This window comes from Ranitomeya variabilis, chromosome 3, assembly GCF_051348905.1.
Source record: "Ranitomeya variabilis isolate aRanVar5 chromosome 3, aRanVar5.hap1, whole genome shotgun sequence".
NCBI classification, from domain to species: Eukaryota; Metazoa; Chordata; class Amphibia; order Anura; family Dendrobatidae; genus Ranitomeya; species Ranitomeya variabilis.
In genome coordinates, this window is record NC_135234.1 from 313599961 (window position 1) to 313618999 (window position 19039).

General features: G+C 45.9%; 1 protein-coding gene and 1 long non-coding RNA gene across 3 annotated transcripts in view; one reads left to right on the forward strand and one right to left on the reverse strand.

The window, feature by feature from the left end:
* MED18 (mediator complex subunit 18) overlaps window positions 1-9502 on the reverse strand; it is a 40456-nt gene extending 30954 nt beyond the window's left edge. Inside the window, exons 1-2 of one of the 2 annotated variants that reach the window (XM_077295659.1) lie at window positions 9361-9502; window positions 9160-9240 (exon numbers count right to left, since the gene is read on the reverse strand). In XM_077295659.1, coding sequence (XP_077151774.1) covers window positions 9160-9232 — 73 coding nt within the window. In that variant the 5' untranslated portion in view covers window positions 9233-9240; window positions 9361-9502. The other variant, XM_077295660.1, reaches the window with a different exon arrangement.
* Window positions 9503-9558: 56 nt separating this feature from the next.
* Window positions 9559-18815, forward strand: LOC143818191 (uncharacterized). Its single transcript, XR_013224373.1, has 3 exons — window positions 9559-9651; window positions 17770-17959; window positions 18514-18815. It is a non-coding gene; the product is annotated as an uncharacterized LOC143818191 (long non-coding RNA).
* The last annotated feature ends 224 nt before the right edge of the window (window positions 18816-19039 follow it).

Here is a 19039-nt window from a genome sequence, read left to right on the forward strand (position 1 = left end):
GGGCTCACGCTGCTGCTGCTGCTGTAAAGGCTGCTGCTGCTGCTGTAGTTCCATACGATCCTCCATGTCTGGAATAGCAGTATGGAAATGAGCGTTGTTCCAGCGTTATTTCTCCCTTAATAAAGGGTACTCGTGCTCTCCACCTCTTCCGGTGACCGTTGCGCTCTTTTTCCTCCCCCTGGATACCGCCGGGTAGCCTGTGGCGCTACCGGCGTTCTTTGCATGGGCGCCGCCATCTTGGATCCGGCGCGCCGGTCTGACGTCACGCGGGCACGCCCACTCCCAGCGTACCTTGCGCGCAACGTCAGCCGCGCACCCGGAAGTGGCCCAGCTGAGGGGGAGAGAGCGGCGTGGCGGACAGAGACCGGCCCCAGGAGTCCGGACTGTGCCGGACCGACGCCCGCACGTGCGCAAGAGCCCTATGGGATCTGCGAACGGCGCTACCGCTCCTGAAGGCCGACATACAGGCGCCCTGCCTGTGCTTCCAGTGCCGGGACAGGAGCGGGTAAGTGGATCTTCTATCAACAGAAATGAACCGCCGTTCTTCAGCACAAGGGGTTCCCATCAGGACAGGAAACCCAACTGAAGCGAGGGAGAGGTACCGCCCTTTTATTTCAGTAGGTTTCCTGTCCTGACTGGGCGGATCCCTCTCTCAGGTGTGCTGTCATGGGAGACGGGAAAACAGCGCATGCGCTGCATAGGCACGCTGAAAACAGTATAGGAGTAATGGCGACCGCAATGTGCAATATGAAACTATGGACTGGGGGCATTCATTGGACATCTGCGCTATGATTAGCGTATTAACCCACATGTTCGTAGATTTGGATTAACTCCCTCTACACCGGTAGGTGGGTGGGAGTGGTATAAGCTATATAAGCTAGTCTGTATCAGTGTTATCCCTGCACCTACAACCAGGCACAGCATATCGCCGATGTGGTAACACACGGCTCTTTTTCCCATGTGCCTCCTGAGGAACCATATCATGGGGGGGGAAACGCGTAGAGGCGAGATCCGGGCACAGATAAGTGCACCAGATTTTTTTTAATCATTTAGTATTTTGATCTTTTCACCATATATTATCTGATATAGCAATGCCATTAATGTGTACATGCATCTTTGGTACGTAGAGAATATTGGTATTTTTTTGTTTTGTGTGAATAAATCATTAGTATAGCTGGTATATGCGGACACTAGGTCTCCTTCACTGTGCTTTTTGGTATTGCAATGACCTTGTGCTCAGAGTATAGCCCACTAATATAGCCCCATAGGCACCTTTCCCTAGGGGGACTCAATTATCTGTAGGGACCTATTAAGGGCATCCAAGGGACAGCCGCCGAGGAGCGGGGGCGCCACTTTGCGATCAAGAGGGTGCCAACCTCCGCTGTCAGGCAGGGCAGTGCGGATAGGGACGCACAAGGGTGTAATAGCCGGTGAAGGAGGCTTAGAATAGACTGTTTATTGTGCCGTATATAATTAAGCTTTTGCTACGGCACACTTTTTTGACATTGTGGTATCTGGGTGAAAATTTCAATTGGTATGTGTTTTGTTAGGTGTGGGCCCTAGGTGTGGGCAGTCGTTAGGTGTCCCCAATTACGGTGTACTAGGGATCCATAGGGCATTGAGGGTCAGTCATCGAGGAGCGGGGGCGCCACATTGCGTCCAAGAGGGTGCCAACCTCCGCAAATAGGTAGGGGACACTATAGGGACGCATAGGTGTCAGATCATACATAGGTACCCTACCCCTCTGCCCGTGTACATACATACCAGGTAACCCTGTCTATAATAGAAGGGTTTTTTAAGGGGTTGTGTTGGTTTATTTATCCTAATATTATAATAAAGATATTGTTTAAATTAGTTCTTGGTTAAATTTCTGTTAAATACTAATTTGGGGTTATCACCTTATATATTTCTATTCAATTTGAAGTTGTCCCAGGAGAAGACTCAGCATTTTGCTAACCGCCGTCGTCGTGTTGGTCCTCGTCTTCGTGTTGGGGACTTGGTGTGGTTGTCTTCCCGTTTTGTCCCTATGAGGGTTTCTTCTCCTAAGTTTAAGCCTCGGTTCATCGGTCCTTATAGGATTTTGGAGATTCTTAACCCTGTATCCTTTCGTTTAGACCTTCCGGCATCTTTCGCTATCCATAATGTCTTCCATCGGTCGTTGTTGCGGAGGTATGAGGTGCCGGTTGTTCCTTCTACCGAGCCTCCTGCTCCTGTGCTGGTTGAGGGTGAATTGGAGTATGTTGTAGAGAAAATCTTGGACTCCCGTATTTCCAGACGGAGACTACAATATCTGGTTAAGTGGAAGGGCTATGGTCAAGAAGATAATTCTTGGGTAACTGCTTCTGATGTTCACGCCTCTGATTTGGTTCGTGCCTTTCATAGGGCTCATCCGGATCGCCCTGGTGGTTCTTGTGAGGGTTCGGTGCCCCCTCCTTGAGGGGGGGTACTGTTGTGAATCTGCTTTTGGGCTCCTTCTGGTGGTGGCTGGTGGTACTGGTGACTCGGGTCTGTTTTCTTTCTCAGTTCACCTGTTTTCATCAGTAGTGGGGTGTTCCTATTTAATCCTGCTCTTCAGTCATTGCCTTGCCGGCCATTAATGTAACCAGAGCCTTTCTGTTGCATGTTCCTGCTCCTAGACTACTGATCAGCTAAGTTGGACTCTTAGTCCTACGTTTGTTTGCATTTTTGTTCCAGTTTACAGTTAAGTCATTCTCTGTAGCTGGAAGCTCTTGTGGGCCGAAATTGCCACTCCGGTGTCATGAGTTGACACATGAGTCTTAAAGTAATTTCGGGATGGTATTTTAATAGGGTTTTCAGCTGACCGTGAAGTTCCCTATTGTATCTTCTTGCTATCTAGTAAGCGGACCTCGCTTTGCTGAACTTACCTTCATACTGCGTATGTCTTTTCCTCTGAACTCACCGTCAATATATGTGGGGGGCTTCTGTCTCCTTTTTGGGGGAATTTCCCTAGAGGTAAGCCAGGTCTGTTTTTTCCTCTACTAGGGTAAGTTAGTTCTCCGGCTGGCGAGATACGTCTAGGGATAAAACGTAGGCACGCCCCCCGGCCACTATTAGTTGTGTGGTAGGTTTAGCTCACGGTCAGCTCGAGATTCCATCACCCAAGAGCTCGTTCGTTATTTATGTGTCCTGACGTTCCCCTGCCATTGGGAACCATGACAGATGTATGCATCTATAGATCTATCTATTCATATATCTATCTATAGATATATCTGGATAGATATATCTATTGATAGATGTATGGATAGTGTAGAGTGCGTGTCCACTGTCCGGATTACATCCGGATTAGCTGCAGATTGGATGCTGTGTACTTGTAGTCCCATCGGATGATGCCTGCACACACACACACCCTCAAAGACCCCCCGCACAGCCCTGCACACACCCGGACAGCCCTGCACACACCTGGACACTCCGCAGACCCCGCCCGCACACACCCGAACAGTCCTGCACACAGCCAAACAGCCCGGCACACACACACAGTGTCACCGCCCACACACTTCCCTCCTCCCGAGCTGCAGCGTTTCTCGGACCCACATCCGCAGCAAAACTGCAGATCTTTTTTACATCTGCGGTTTTGCTGCGGATGTGCCCGACTTAATGCAAGTCTATGGGTGCAGAAACGCTGCAGTACCGCACAAAAGTAGTGACATGCTGCGGAAAAAAAAAAAGCTGCGTTTCTGTGCGGCTTTTTCCGCAGCATGTGCACAAGTCTGCGGCTCCCATAGACTTACATTGGTTGTGCACTACACTGCGGATTTGATGCAATTCCATGCGGCAAAAACCGCTGCGGATCTGCAATCAAATCCACAATATGTGCACACAGCCTTAGCATTTAGTGAACCTAGCAAAAAACAAGTGTGGGATTGCACTTTTTTTGCAATTTCATCGCACTTTGAATTTTTTTTCACATTTTCTGTTACATCCCATATCCATCTATCTATCTATCCCATAGCTCCATCTATCTGTCTTTCTACTATCTATCTATCTATCTATCTGTCTATCTATCTGTGTGTAATGGAGTGTGGGTTGGACAAATGTAAAAAAGGAGGTTGGACAGAAATGACATCACAAATCTTTTTGAAGAGAGAGGAGGGAGGGGTTGGGGTGTGTTTTGGAGTGGGTGTGCTAGGTTCGGGCTTACAGGTCAGTGCAATGCATCATGGAATTTGTAGTATTAGAGCACAATAAGTCAGGAGAAAGGAAGTTGTCGATTAACCCCATGAGAGCTGGATCCAGCACTGAAGATGTGCTGCTACAGCATGATAAAAGGTAATATTGCTAAAATAAACACAGTGGATGTTTTCAGTGGCACATAATAGCAAGATTTATGAAAAAGAAAGTTATAGTAGTGGACAACTTTTAATTTTTTTTTTTTTACTTTATTACATTGTCCCAGGGTACTAAATATGTGCACTTTTATTGTTTTGTTTATTTACATAAAGAAATGTATTTATTGGAACAATATGTTTTTTTTTTTCTTTATTTAGGATTTTTTTTAAAATATTTCTACACGTTAATTTTTTTTTTTTTTACTTTGTTACATTTTCCCCAGGGTGGGACATCACTATATAGTGTCAGATCGCTAATCTGAAACTTTGCACAGCACTGTGTCAGATCAGCAATCTGACAGGCAGTCCAGGAGGCTTCTCAGCGCCTGCAGGGAGGAGACCCTCGGAACAACGCGATCACATCGCATTGTTCTGAAGGTCTCAGGGAAGCACGCAGGGAGCCCCCTCCCTGCGCGATGCTTCCCTATGCCACCGGAATGCTGCGATATTGTTTGATCGCAGTGTTTCGGTGGTTACAGTTCCGGGAGCGGTACGTGACCGCTCCTGACAAATAGTACCGGGTGTCACCTGTGATAATCAGCTGACACCGGGTCGCGCTCCCACCGTGAGCGCGGCTGATCGCGTTGGACGTACTATCCCGTCCATGGGAATTAAGTCCCAGGTCACATGGACGGGATAGTACGTCCGATGGCAGAAAGGGGTTAAGAACATGGGAGCTGAGCTGCAGTTATTGGCAGTGGCCATGAGACTGTGATGGAAGTTCAAACATTGTCCATACCTGGCTGTCGCAGGCTGATTATAGCCAATGGGTGGGGGGGTACGACATATGGCACCATCATCACATCTGAAATTCATGACTTATCCAATTGATAGGTCATCAATATCAGTAGCCCAGACCACCACTTTACTAAACCTTCTAGAGAAACAGAGCCCAATTCCCTAAAGCAGGGGGTGCACATTGTCTCCTGTTCCTAGAGTCACATCAGACGAAACCAATCTCCAAATTAAAGGGAACCTGTCACCAGGTTAGGCTGATACGAGTTACGGCCACCACCTTTCAGGGCTGATGGCATTCTATAATGCTGTATATCTGCCCCCAACCTGACCTGTAAGAGAAGAAAACTAATTTTTATTATACTCACCTACGGGGCGGTCCAGTCCAGTGGGTGTCAATGTTCTTGGTCTGGCGCCTCCCATCTTCCTGTGATGCCGTCCTCCTGCTTGCTTCATGCGGATGAGGCACCCCTGCATCATCCACACAGGCTCCCTGGAATTGCGTTCCTGTGCAGGCGTACTTTCCTGCCCTGTTGAGGGCAGAGCAAAGTACTGCAGTGCGCAGGCGCTGGGCCTCTCTGACCTTCCCTGGCGCCTGCGCACTGCAGTACTTTTCTCTGCCCTCAACAGGGCAGATAAGCACAAACCACAACAAGAGGAAAACAATGAGGAAAAAAACCTCCACTATTCTAGAGAAAACAGCACAAAAAAACAGGCAAAGGTGCTTACCTGTCTAGGCCTCAAGTCAAATGCACTATCATGGTGCAGCGGGCCCAAGTAAAGATGCCAGCTTACGTATTGTGGCCATAATATTAACTAATACCTTACATATTTTGATATGCTCTTGTGCACTTTTTTTTACTTTTTGAGTTGCAGTTGGGCCCTGATGGCATTGTAAGTTGTAGCCTCTGTTCACACAGGACGCACTACAGTTAGCACTGGGCAGCCCGCCACAGGGCGTTACTAATAGGCTATTATCCAGATGCTGTGCATACTCTGTGAACATTGCTGCAGATTATTTATTTGCACTGGTGTGCCAAGCGGCCAATCCCTGATTGTAGGCTGGCTGTCTCATTTGGGATTACCGCACCTGTGTAGTCGCCATGATAGTGCATTTAACTTGAAGCCAAGACAGGTAAGCACTAGGGATGTGCGAGTGTACTCGTTGCTCGAGTGATCTCCGAGTATTTTTATGACTGCTCGGAGATTAAGTTTTCATCGCCTCAGCAGAATGATTTACAGCTATTAGCCAGTTTGATTAAATGTGGGGATTACCTAGCAACCAGGCAACCCCAACATGTACTCAGCCTGACTAATAGCTGTAAATCATTCAGCTGGGACGATGAAAACTTAATCTCCAAGCAGTCATAAATACTTGGAGACCACCCGAGCAACGAGCACACTCGCTCATCACTAGTAAGCACCTTCACTCATTTTTTTTTGTGGTGTTTTCTCTAGGGCAGAGAAGCATGCCCGAGCAGGAGCGCAGGTGCCGGGGAGCATGTGTGTATGACGCAGGGACTCGTCATCCACACGAAGCAAGCAGGAGGACAGCATCACAAGATGGGAGGCGCCGGACCAAGAAGAGCGCCACCTATCGGACCGGATCGCCCCACAGGTGAGTATAATACCGTATATACTCGAGTATAAGCCGAGATTTTCAGCCCACTTTTTTGGGCTGAAATTGCCCCTCTCGGCTTATACTCGAGTCATACCCAGGGGTCGGCAATAATACTCACCTAATCCTGGCGCGGTCTCTGCAGGTCCCTGCTTCCCGGCGCTGCAGTTTCTTCCTGCAGTGAGCGGTCACATGGTACCGCTCATTACAGTAATGAATATGCGGCTCCACCTCCCATAGGGGTGGAGACGCATATTCATTACTGTAATGAGCGGTAACGGTGACCGCTCACTACAGGAAGAAAATGCGGCGCCGGGGAACAGACGTGAAGGGACCTCGCCGGGAACAGGTGAGTATGACGGGGGGCAGTGCGCGATATTCACCTGGTCCTCGTTCCACCGTCGGCGCCGCTGTGTCTTCCGCAGTGACGCTCAGGCCATAGGGCGCGGTGACGCGATTAGTGCGTGCCGCCCTCTTCCTGAACGTCAGTGCAGAGGATGGGAAGACACAGCGGCGATCAGCGGTGGACCGGGGAGCAGGTGACTCTAGCAAGTGCCGGGGGCTGGAGAGGTGAGAATGTAATTTTTTTAATCGCAGCAACAGCATATGGGGCAAGTGTCTGTATGGGGCATCTTATGTGGCCATGTGCAGCATGATATGGGGGCAAATATCTGTATGGGGCATCTGTATGTGGCCATGTGCAGCATGATATGGGGCATCTGTATGGGGCCATGTGCAGCATGATATTGGGCATCTGTATGGGGCCATGTGCAGCATGATATGGGGCAAATACCTGTATGGGGCCATGTGCAGCATGATATGGGGGCAAATATCTGTATGGGGCATCTGTATGGGGCCATGTGCAGCATGATATGGGGCATCTGTATGGGGCCATGTGCAGCATGATATGGGGCATCTGTATGGGGCCATGTGCAGCATGATATGGGGCATCTGTATGGGGCCATGTGCAGCATGATATGGGGCATCTGTATGGGGCCATGTGCAGCATGATATGGGGGCAAATATTGATGGAGCATCTTATGGGGCCATAATCCACATTTGTGGAGCATTATACGGGGCAAATCTCTGTATGGAGCATCTTATGGGGTCATAATCAGCATTTGTGGAGCATTATATTGGGCAAATGTGTCTATGGAGCATCTTATGGGGCCTTTATTAACCTTTGTGCAGCATTATATGGGGCATATTTTAATATGGAGCATCTTATGGGCCCATCATAAACTGTATGGAGCATTATATGGGGCTCCTGATTCAATATGGATATTCAAAAACACTTAAACTACTGATGTCTCAATTAATTTTACTTTTATTGGTATCTATTTTTATTTTTGACATTTACTGGTAGCTGCTGCATTTTCCACCCTAGGCTTATACTTGAGTCATTAAGTTTTCCCAGTTTTTTGTGGCAAAATTAGGGTGGTCAGTTTATACTCGGGTCGGCTTATACTTGAGTATATACGGTAAGTTATTTTTCTTCTTACAGGTCGGATCGGGGGCTTATATACAGCATTATAAAATGCCATCAGACCTGAAAGGGGGTGGTCGCATCTTATATTGGCCAAAGCTGGTGACAGGTTCCCTTTAAAGCGGAGATTCTGTAGTTTTCATGGTATATCAAAAGTTCATGACAAATGTCTGATAGGTGGTAGTCCTGGAAGTGGAACCCGCACCGGTCAGACAAAATTGGAGTCCCCTTGTGTACTATTCACAGTTCAGAAAGGAACAGACTATCCATGCACGATGTAACGATCACTGTGGGAGACCTGCAGCTAGTCAATGTATTGCAGTCTGTGATCAGACGTCTGCATGAGCCTTTATTCATGTACAAGAAGAACAATGAGTTTCTTTAGCGATTTTCAGCAGTTTTTTAATTGATTAGAAACAACATTTTTCTCCACCTCCTGTCAGTCAGTGAAAAACAGACCGCACAGAGATCAGGCCGCACTCGGATGTGCCGGTACTTTATCACTGATGAGTCTGACCCAACACTCACATCAATATCAGACAGGTCTCTGCACATTGGCATGGACCACATGGTCAGCAAACATCTCATGGACTTGTGAACAGCCCTTGGACTGTCATAGACAGGAGCGCTAGGTGTGAGAATAAGCCGATAGCGCTCGTGCAGGAATGTCTGGCCACCAACACACAGCGCCGAGGCTGCAGAAGGCAAGCGGGGCAATAGCTTTATCAATCAAAACCTATTGTAAAAGTCATTTAGCCGCAATTACATGCATGTAAGTCCCAACAAATGCCCCCACAGATGTACATCCCCTTTAAGGAGGAGCTGGAAGAATTCTCATTTTGTAGATGGGTGGTGTGAGGTCCCCACATCCCAGTCTCCTCCTCACAGGGGTCTGGGACACATTAGGGGATTTAAGAGTCCTTCGGAAATCTAGGAGACTTGTAGTTCTCATGCGCAGTTTTTATTTAACCTACCTTGCAACAGATACTCCATCATGTTAATGGTTCCTCCTGATACAGGCATGGTGGTCACTGGGGGAGCCTCCATTACTGCAGCTAGACATAAATGACAGGTCAGTGAGACTTCTTAGTCCTGCCCCCTCTCGGCATACAGCACACCATTCACGGCCATGACTCTGCAGGGTGAATAATGCCCTCGGGTCACAGTACACTCACCTCACCAACACCACAAAGCAGAAGCCTTCAGAACTACAATACCCACAATGCAACGGACGGCCGTCATCGGCGCGCAGAGCGCGTCATCACTAGGCGCAGGCCACCTCCTACCGCACCACGTGACCAACCTCATCGCGGCGCCGCACAATCACGTGATGCACGACACTTTATAAAGTTCTGTAACGAGCGCGCGTAAAATGGCCGCTGTAGTAGTAGTGTTCAGGCGTCTGACGTAGGAGATTGGCATTGAGAGGCTTGGGGTTCAGAATATCCTAGAGAAGCAGGGACTAGGTGAATGTCTCCCAGGAACACTACAGTTCTGGAGCTTTGTGCTATTTTGTGGTAGAGTGGAAAGCAGACATGTACTCCCGTATCCCTTTGTCTTTTTAGGACACGTACAGGTCATTTTGGCAGACTTTACAAGGTTATGGGCGTTATTTAGCACAGGTTTTACTTTTATGATATGAAAAGTACCATCTCCATGTTGTATAGTAGTGGTAGTGTAAGGTGGTGTTAGCTGTGGGTACTCGTCTCTTACGCCCCACCACATTACATGAAAGTAGGGGGTCCTTGCTGGGTGTGGACTTGTGCTATGGGGGCGCTACACCCTTGCAGACCGCATGTTAGGCTACGTTCACATTTGCGTTGTGCGGCGCAGCGTTGGCGACACAACGCATGCAAAACGCAGCTTTTTGTGACGCATGCGTCCAATTTTTGCATGATTTTCGGCGCAAAAAAAATGCAACATGCAGCGTCCTGTGCGCCCTGACGCTTGCGCCAAAAATGACGCATGCGTCACAAAACGCAAGACAACGCATGTCCATGCGCAACCATGTTAAATATAGGGGCGCATGACGCATGCGACGCCGAACCTGCGCCCGACGCAACGCAAATGTGAACGTAGCCTAACTGATGACTTTGGTTGTCTATGGACAGATGAGGGAGACCAACCCCAGCTCAGTACTATAGTCCAGTTAGGAAGAGTCTTTTACTAAACCCGCAGCTCCACATCAATTGCCAGCACGGCCGGTACTGATCTTCTCTGTCCCTGACTCTCTGGATCTCCTACCCAGGGCACTCTCTTCGTCTGATGTATTCTGTCCCGTCTTGGCCTGTTACCTCTTGAAATTATAAACTCTTGGCTGTACTGTCTGCTAGGCATCCTCTCCCTCGATCCATCTCCAATTGATCACTCCTCTCCTACTTTCTGCTAGGCTAAAGAAGCGCATGCAAAAATTCAGGATCACCACGATGTTAACAATACAAAAAGTTTTTATTTCCAAACCAGAAAAAAATACAGATTTAAAAACATTTATAACATCCCAAAAGGCACATACATAATAGATTAATATACAAAAAATGATGTTCACAATAAGTGTATATAATTAAACCGCTGGCTACACAGATACTTTGTTATTTTAGGATTGGTGCATGGCATTACAAGCAGATACTGCCAATCGTAATACTCTCCATAATAGGATTAAACACAATCAAACCTAGATACTCGTGCTTTTTGTGTCCTGCAGTGACATATATCATTTACTGGGGTATATGTAACAACCTCCGGACCCTATACAATAATAATTGGGCTGATGGTACTCCCAACACAAAAGATTCAGAAGTGCTGAGCAAGCCAGACAAAGAGTTATGAACCAAGGCAAGCTAATACTTCACCCTAGCCAGTCCTCTGAGGTCGCCCCATGTCCCTGCAAGCAGCTCTGAATCCTTGTGGAGAAAGCGGACCCATGCGTTACGACACTCAAGGTGTCGACATTTTTCAAGGTGAGTGTGGCCGATCCAGAATGGGTAATTTATTTATACAAATATAATTATTAATAGTCTTACCAGCTGGTTTAGCTGCGGCAGGAGTAAGCACCGCATGTCTCAGTAACATGTCCGGGAAGACCCGGAACTAGATCTTGGCGGGGGTCAAGTTTACTGCGCTTGCGTGAACCACATATCTAACAAATACAAAAAATTTCAACACATGCGCAGTGAGTGGCAGATGATGATAGTATGGGCGCGCGTCTGCTGACAAGCCCACACACTCCCCTCCAACAAGCGCATGCGCTAGCAATGAGTGCAAAGATGTGTTGCTGAAAAGCTTTAGCAAATGGACCATGAGCTGGAGTCCGATTGTTTTGTGCGCTTGCGCACATGTTATATCGGGCAAAAGTTCATTATACATAGTTACGCTTACACAATAAATACCAGGATAATACTGAATAAAAGTACATATGTCACGGGAATATTTTGACTCTGGAATACGCATAGTGCATTAGTCACCAGTGAGTGAACCAACAAGGGTTGTAAATGTAAACAAAAGCAACACTGGTAATGACGCCCTCAATTAACATGGCACTTAATAAACATATTACATCTTGGATCATAAGAAAAAAGTGCCTAAAATAATACAAAAATATATATATTTTTTGCACTCATTACCAGCGCATGCGCTTGTTGGAGGGGCGTGTGTGGGCTTGTCAGCAGACGCACGCCCATACTATCATCATCTGCCACTCACTGCGCATGTGTTGAAATTCTTTGTATTTGTTAGATACAGTGGGGCAAAAAAGTATTTAGTCAGCAATAGTGCAAGTTCCACCACTTAAAAAGATGAGAGGCGTCTGTAATTTACATCATAGTTAGACCTCAACTATGGGAGACAAACTAAGACAAAAAAATCCAGAAAATCACATTGTCTGTTTTTTTTATCATTTTATTTGCATATTATGGTGGAAAATAAGTATTTGGTCAGAAACAAACAATCAAGATTTCTGGCTCTCACAGACCTGTAACTTCTTCTTTAAGAGTCTCCTCTTTCCTCCACTCATTACCTGTAGTAATGGCACCTGTTTAAACTTGTTATCGGTATAAAAAGACACCTGTGCACACCCTCAAACAGTCTGACTCCAAACTCCACTATGGTGAAGACCAAAGAGCTGTCAAAGGACACCAGAAACAAAATTGTAGCCCTGCACCAGGCTGGGAAGACTGAATCTGCAATAGCCAACCAGCCTGGAGTGAAGAAATCAACAGTGGGAGCAATAATTAGAAAATGGAAGACATTCAAGACCACTGATAATCTCCCTCGATCTGGGGCTCCACGCAAAATCTCACCCCGTGGGGTCAGAATGATCACAAGAACGGTGAGCAAAAATCCCAGAACCACGCGGGGGGACCTAGTGAATGAACTGCAGAGAGCTGGGACCAATGTAACAAGGCCTACCATAAGTAACACACTACGCCACCATGGACTCAGATCCTGCAGTGCCAGACGTGTCCCACTGCTTAAGCCAGTACATGTCCGGGCCCGTCTGAAGTTTGCTAGAGAGCATTTGGATGATCCAGAGGAGTTTTGGGAGAATGCCCTATGGTCTGATGAAACCAAACTGGAACTGTTTGGTAGAAACACAACTTGTCGTGTTTGGAGGAAAAAGAATACTGAGTTGCATCCATCCAACACCATACCTACTGTAAAGCATGGTGGTGGAAACATCATGCTTTGGGGCTGTTTCTCTGCAAAGGGGCCAGGACGACTGATCCGGGTACATGAAAGAATGAATGGGGCCATGTATCGTGAGATTTTGAGTGCAAACCTCCTTCCATCAGCAAGGGCATTGAAGATGAAACGTGGCTGGGTCTTTCAACATGACAATGATCCAAAACACACCGCCAGGGCAACGAAGGAGTGGCTTCGTAAGAAGCATTTCAAGGTCCTGGAGTGGCCTAGCCAGTCTCCAGATCTCAACCCTATAGAAAACCTTTGGAGGGAGTTGAAAGTCCGTGTTGCCAAGTGAAAAGCCAAAAACATCACTGCTCTAGAGGAGATCTGCATGGAGGAATGGGCCAACATACCAACAACAGTGTGTGGCAACCTTGTGAAGACTTACAGGAAACGTTTGACCTCTGTCATTGCCAACAAAGGATATATTACAAAGTATTGAGATGAAATTTTGTTTCTGACCAAATACTTATTTTCCACCAGAATATGCAAATAAAATGATAAAAAAACAGACAATGTGATTTTCTGGATTTTTTTTTCTCAGTTTGTCTCCCATAGTTGAGGTCTACCTATGATGTAAATTACAGACGCCTCTCATCTTTTTAAGTGGTGGAACTTGCACTATTGCTGACTGACTAAATACTTTTTTGCCCCACTGTATGTGGTTCACGCAAGCGTAGTAAACAACTTGACCCCCGCCGAGGTCTTCCCGGACATGTTATTGAGACATGCGGTGCTTACTCCTGCCACAGCTAAACCAGCTGGTAAGACTATTAATAATTAATTAAATTTGTATAAATAAGTTACCCCTTTCCGGACCGGGTACACTCACCTTGAAAAAGACACCTTAGGCTACTTTCACACTAGCGTCGTGCACTGCACGTCGCTATGCGTCGTTTTGTAGAAAAAACGCATCCTGCAAAAGTGCTTGCTGGATGCGTTTTTTCTCCATAAACTAGCACTAGCAACGCATTGCCACACGTCGCAACCGTCGTGCGACGGTTGCGTCGTGTTGCGTCAGACTGTCGCCACCAAAAAACGTTGCTTGTAACATTTTTTGGTGCATCGTGTCCAGCATTTCCGACCGTACATGCGCGGCCGGAACTCCGCCCCCTCGTCCCCGCACCTCACAATGGGGCGGCAGATGCCCCCGTTGTGCGGCGCATTCACTGCTAGCGTCGGTACGTCGCAACGACGCAATTCGTCGTGCGTCGTACGATGCTAGTGTGAAAGTAGCCTTAAGTGTCGTAACGCATGGGTCCGCTTTCTCCACAAGGCTACAGAGCTGCTTGCAGGGACATGGGGCGACCTCAGAGGACTGGCTAGGGTGAAGTATTAGCTTGCCTTGGTTCATAACTCTATTTGTCTGGCTTGCTCAGGACTTATGAATCTTTTGTGTTGGGAGTACCATCAGCCCAATTATTATTGTATAGGGTCCGGAGGTTGTTACATATACCCCAGTAAATGATATATGTCACTGCAGGACGCAAAAAGCACGAGTATCTAGGTTTGATTGTGTTTAATCCTATTATGGAGAGTATTATGAATGGCAGTATCTGCTTTTAATGCCATCCTGTAATAACAAAGTATCTGTGTAGCCAGCGGTTTAATTATATACACTTATTGTGAATATCATTTTTTGTATATTAATCTATTATGTATGTGCCTTTTGGGATGTTTTAAATGTTTTTAAATCTGTGAGTGTTTTTTCTGGTTTGGAAATAAAAACTTTGTATTGTTAACATCGTTGTGATCCTGAATTTTTGCATGTGCTCCTTTCTCCTTTGTAATTTGGTTCTTGGTTACTCTTGCATTTAGGTGATCCCACGTATATATAATACTTTTAATAGTTGATGGTGCCCACTTTATATATTTGTATACTTTCTGCTAGGGTCTCGCTATCTTCTGTCTCAGTCTCCTCTCACGTTATGGACACCCACGTCATGAGGCACTGCTCACATCAGACCTTAGGTCTGCTTTATACGCACACTGAGCCCTATCTGACGTCCTGACCAAAAACTGTCCCTTCAGCTTAGCTGCTCCCATTCTGGGCTAGTCTCAATCGTTCACTCTTAAGGTACCGTCACACTAAACGATATCGCTAGCGATCCGTGACGTTGCAGCGTCCTCGCTAGCGATATCGTTTAGTTTGACACGCAGCAGCGATCAGGATCCTGCTGTGATGTCGCTGGTCGCTGAATAAAGTCCAGAACTTTATTTGGTCGTCCGATCGCCGTGTATCGTTGTGTTTGACACCAAAAGCAACGATACCAGCGATGTTTTACACTGGTAACCAGGGTAAACATCGGGTTACTAAGCGCATTGCCGCGCTTAGTAACCCGATGTTTACCCTGGTTACCAGCGTAAAAGTAAAAAAAACAAACAGTACATGCTCACCTGCGCGCCCCCAGCGTCTGCTTCCTGCTCTGACTGAGATCCGGCCCTAAAGTGAAAGTGAAAGCACAGCGGTGACGTCACCGCTGTGCTGTTAGGGCCGGAGCTCAGTCAGTGTCAGGAAGCAGACGCTGGGGGCGCGCAGGTGAGCATGTACTGTTTGTTTTTTTTACTTTTACGCTGGTAACCAGGGTAAACATCGGGTTACTAAGCGCGGCCCTGCGCTTAGCAACCCGATGTTTACCCTGGTTACCCGGGGACCTCGGCATCGTTGGTCGCTGGAGAGCGGTCTGTGTGACAGCTCTCCAGCGATCAAACAGCGACGCTGCAGCGATCGGCATCGTTGTCGCTATCGCTGCAGCGTCGCTTAATGTGACGGTACCTTTAGGCTGCCGTCACACTACCAGTATTTGGTCAGTATTTTACATCAGTATTTGTAAGCCAAAACCAGGAGTGGGTGATAAATGCAGAAGTTGTGCACATGTTTCTATTATACTTTTCCTCTAATTGTTCCACTCCTGGTTTTGGCTTACAAATACTGATGTAAAATACTGACCAAATACTGCTAGTGTGACGGCAGCCTAACTCTCTCTATAGTTGAGCAACACACAATACCAATATTATTGGCACAGTTCACATTACACCGTACAATACACTTGTTCTTCAAGGGGGAACGTAGGCAATGTGTCCATCTTAAATTTCTCCTTTAACGATACCTATCCAAAACATAAAAGACACCAAGACACTATCCTACACATAATACCACAATCCAAGAAGCATACATTCTAAGGTTAATAGATGTGCTATGAATATTAAATGTTTTTATTTGAAATACATTAAAATACTATAAAAAAAAACAGGGAAGAAACCTGAACTATCACAAGATGTGGATCAATACATGTATAAAGCAGTATGGGTGGCTTTAAAAATATGTAGATTCAAAATATAACATTAAAATATTACTTAAAATGCAAACTCAAGATAATATATAAACCATATATGATGTGTGGCTTGCAAATACCGAAATATGAAGTATTTCAATCAGATGTGAAATAAAGTGCAAATGCAGACCAGCAAAGTGCTTAGTGCCATCTTGGAATATCTCTATCCACAAATATATGGGAGAGGTGTAAATATAAAAGCCACATAAACTTACATTTTATCATAGACCTACGTCCACATGCTGTGAATAGCTGCACCCCAATGACACCAGTTCACCAATGTGTATTCTAAGGGGCATCAGTAAAAGGCAGAGGCTGGAGCTCCTTAAATCTATCATTGCAACCAATGTGCGATTGCCACATATTCATATGTGGCGAGGTTGTCCTGAAGGTGGGTGGCGCATGAAGTGGCCTCTCGGTAAAATAACGACTTCCTGTCACTTAGCTTGGAATGTACAGTACATGTGGAAGGCATGTCAGTTCCAGTGTGCAGGAGCGGAAGTCATCGAGGGCTGCGAGCCACGCATGCGCACACTTAAGGGCAACATTTTTAAAGCCATGCATACTGCTTTATACTTAATTGAGCTTCTCATTGACATGAATAAGAAGAGTCTGGAAACCATGGAGGGTGAGATTGAGACATTACAGAAAAAACTTATGGATTTACTACGTACAGTGGATATGGATAGTTTCAAAAAAGATTTGGATAAGCAATTTGCAACTTGGGAAAAAGAAATCCAAGAGGTAAAAACAAAAAAATTCTTACATGATGTACAAGATTTCAAGACAAACTCTGTATATAAGTGGTATAAACCTCATACATCACTGAGGTCATCATCCATTTCCTCCCTGTCTTCAGATGAAAGTACATCTGGAAGCCAAGACAATCAGCACTTCTCCTTCAATGGTAGGAATAAGCATAAGGGAATTAATTACAATCGTAAATATAATTCATCCAAACGCACCAACACGGGCACTTCCGGATCTGCTAAATTACAGGTAGTGAATCTTTAATCAATAGTCTTGACTGATGCACAAAAGGAGGTGTTAAGCCTTGGGCTCTCCTTTTCTTCTTCCTCATCATTTAATTTCTTCACAGCAGTGAAAGACCTCCATCTATTTGCGAGGAAGTTGGTTTTACATAAATTGCATCAAAAGAAGAATTCCGTGGATACCCAGTGGACTGCTGAGGAACAGGAGGCAATTGCAATTTTAAACGAACTTTGTGGTGAATCTGAACATATGGCATCTAGGGGTAAGTTTACGCTACCCAAACCTAAACGTTTTCCCCCCTTGAATTTATTCCCAGAAATCGATTTATTCGTGAGAGTGGAAAAGGAGGATCTCAAAAAAATTCCACAATGTATTACAACTGATAACCTGACAAGGGTACAGAGACAGGCATTGACTGAGCTAAAATGCCTGAAGGGGGTACTTGTGAAGCCAGCCGATAAAGGTGGCAATGTGGTTGTATGGCCTACTGATTTGTACGAGAAGGAAGCGTACCGGCAATTAAGGGATGAGGACAAGTACAAGAGACTAAGTTTTAACCCCACCTCTGCTTTCCAGGTCGAACTTATGGACATCCCGGAAGAAGCTTTTCTGGATGGATTGATTTCAAAATAATTAAAAGAAGGTCTTATCGCTGCAGTACCACGGACACCCTGCCTATACCTGTTGCCTAAAATTTACAAAAACCTGTTATGCCCATCTGGATAACCCATCGTCTCTGGAAATGGGGGATTGACTGAAAATATAGGTAAGATGCTGGATTTTTACCTTAAACCACTTGTGGAAACCTTACCATCGTTCCTGAGAGACACTGACGATATTCTCTCGAAGATCATGAACATTTGTTTGGAACCTGACATGTGGTTAGTCACATTAGACGTAGAATCTCTTTACACCTCCATCAACCATGTTGACGGCTTGGAGGAGGCCAATTTCTTTCTGGCCATGACCGATTTGGATGATCATTCCATCCGTCTCTTGCTGTCCCCTCTGGAATTTGCGTTATCCCATAACTTCTTCATCTTTAAGGAGGTACTCTACCTGCAGCTCCAGGGTACAGCCATGGCGGCGGCCTTTGTGCCGCCCTACGCATGTCTGTTCCTGGGGCTGTGGGAGAGGAGAATCTTCATTACAGATGCTACCCCACTGTAGTGCTGATGTGGACACGTTATATAGACGATGTCTTTGCAATATGGCAGGGTACTGAAAAAGATCTTTTGAAGTTTGTTGAACATCTTAACAAGAATTAATCTAATATTAAACTTACCTGCCATTATAGCTGTGCTTATGTGGACTTCCTAGATGTGTGCATTCGAAGGGGTGAAGATGGATTCCTACAAAGTGACCTGCACAGGAAAGAGACGGCTGTAAATAGCTTACTCCATGCCTCTTCGACCCATCCTAAACATCTGAAGAATAATATTCCCTATGGCCAATTCTTGAGGGCAAAACGGATCTGTTCAGAGGATACATCATATCAAAAACAAGCTGATGAAATCTTCAACCGATTCTGTGATCGGGGCTACTCGAAAAGGATTGTGAACAAATGCATGCTGAAAGCCTCACATATTGAAAGAAATGACCTTCTGAAGACGAAAAGAAAGTTGGACTCCTCTAAACAGGTGAGACTAATATCCACTTATTCCAGTAATTCCAAGGCGTTTAGAGATATATTGAACAAATATTGGCCAATTATTAAGCAAGATACTATATTGGCAAAATGTATCACTACTACTCCTTCCATCACATATAGGCGCAATAAAAATCTGCGGGACATGTTAACCCATAGTTACTACAAAGGCGGTGAATCGAAAGGTGCCTTTGGATC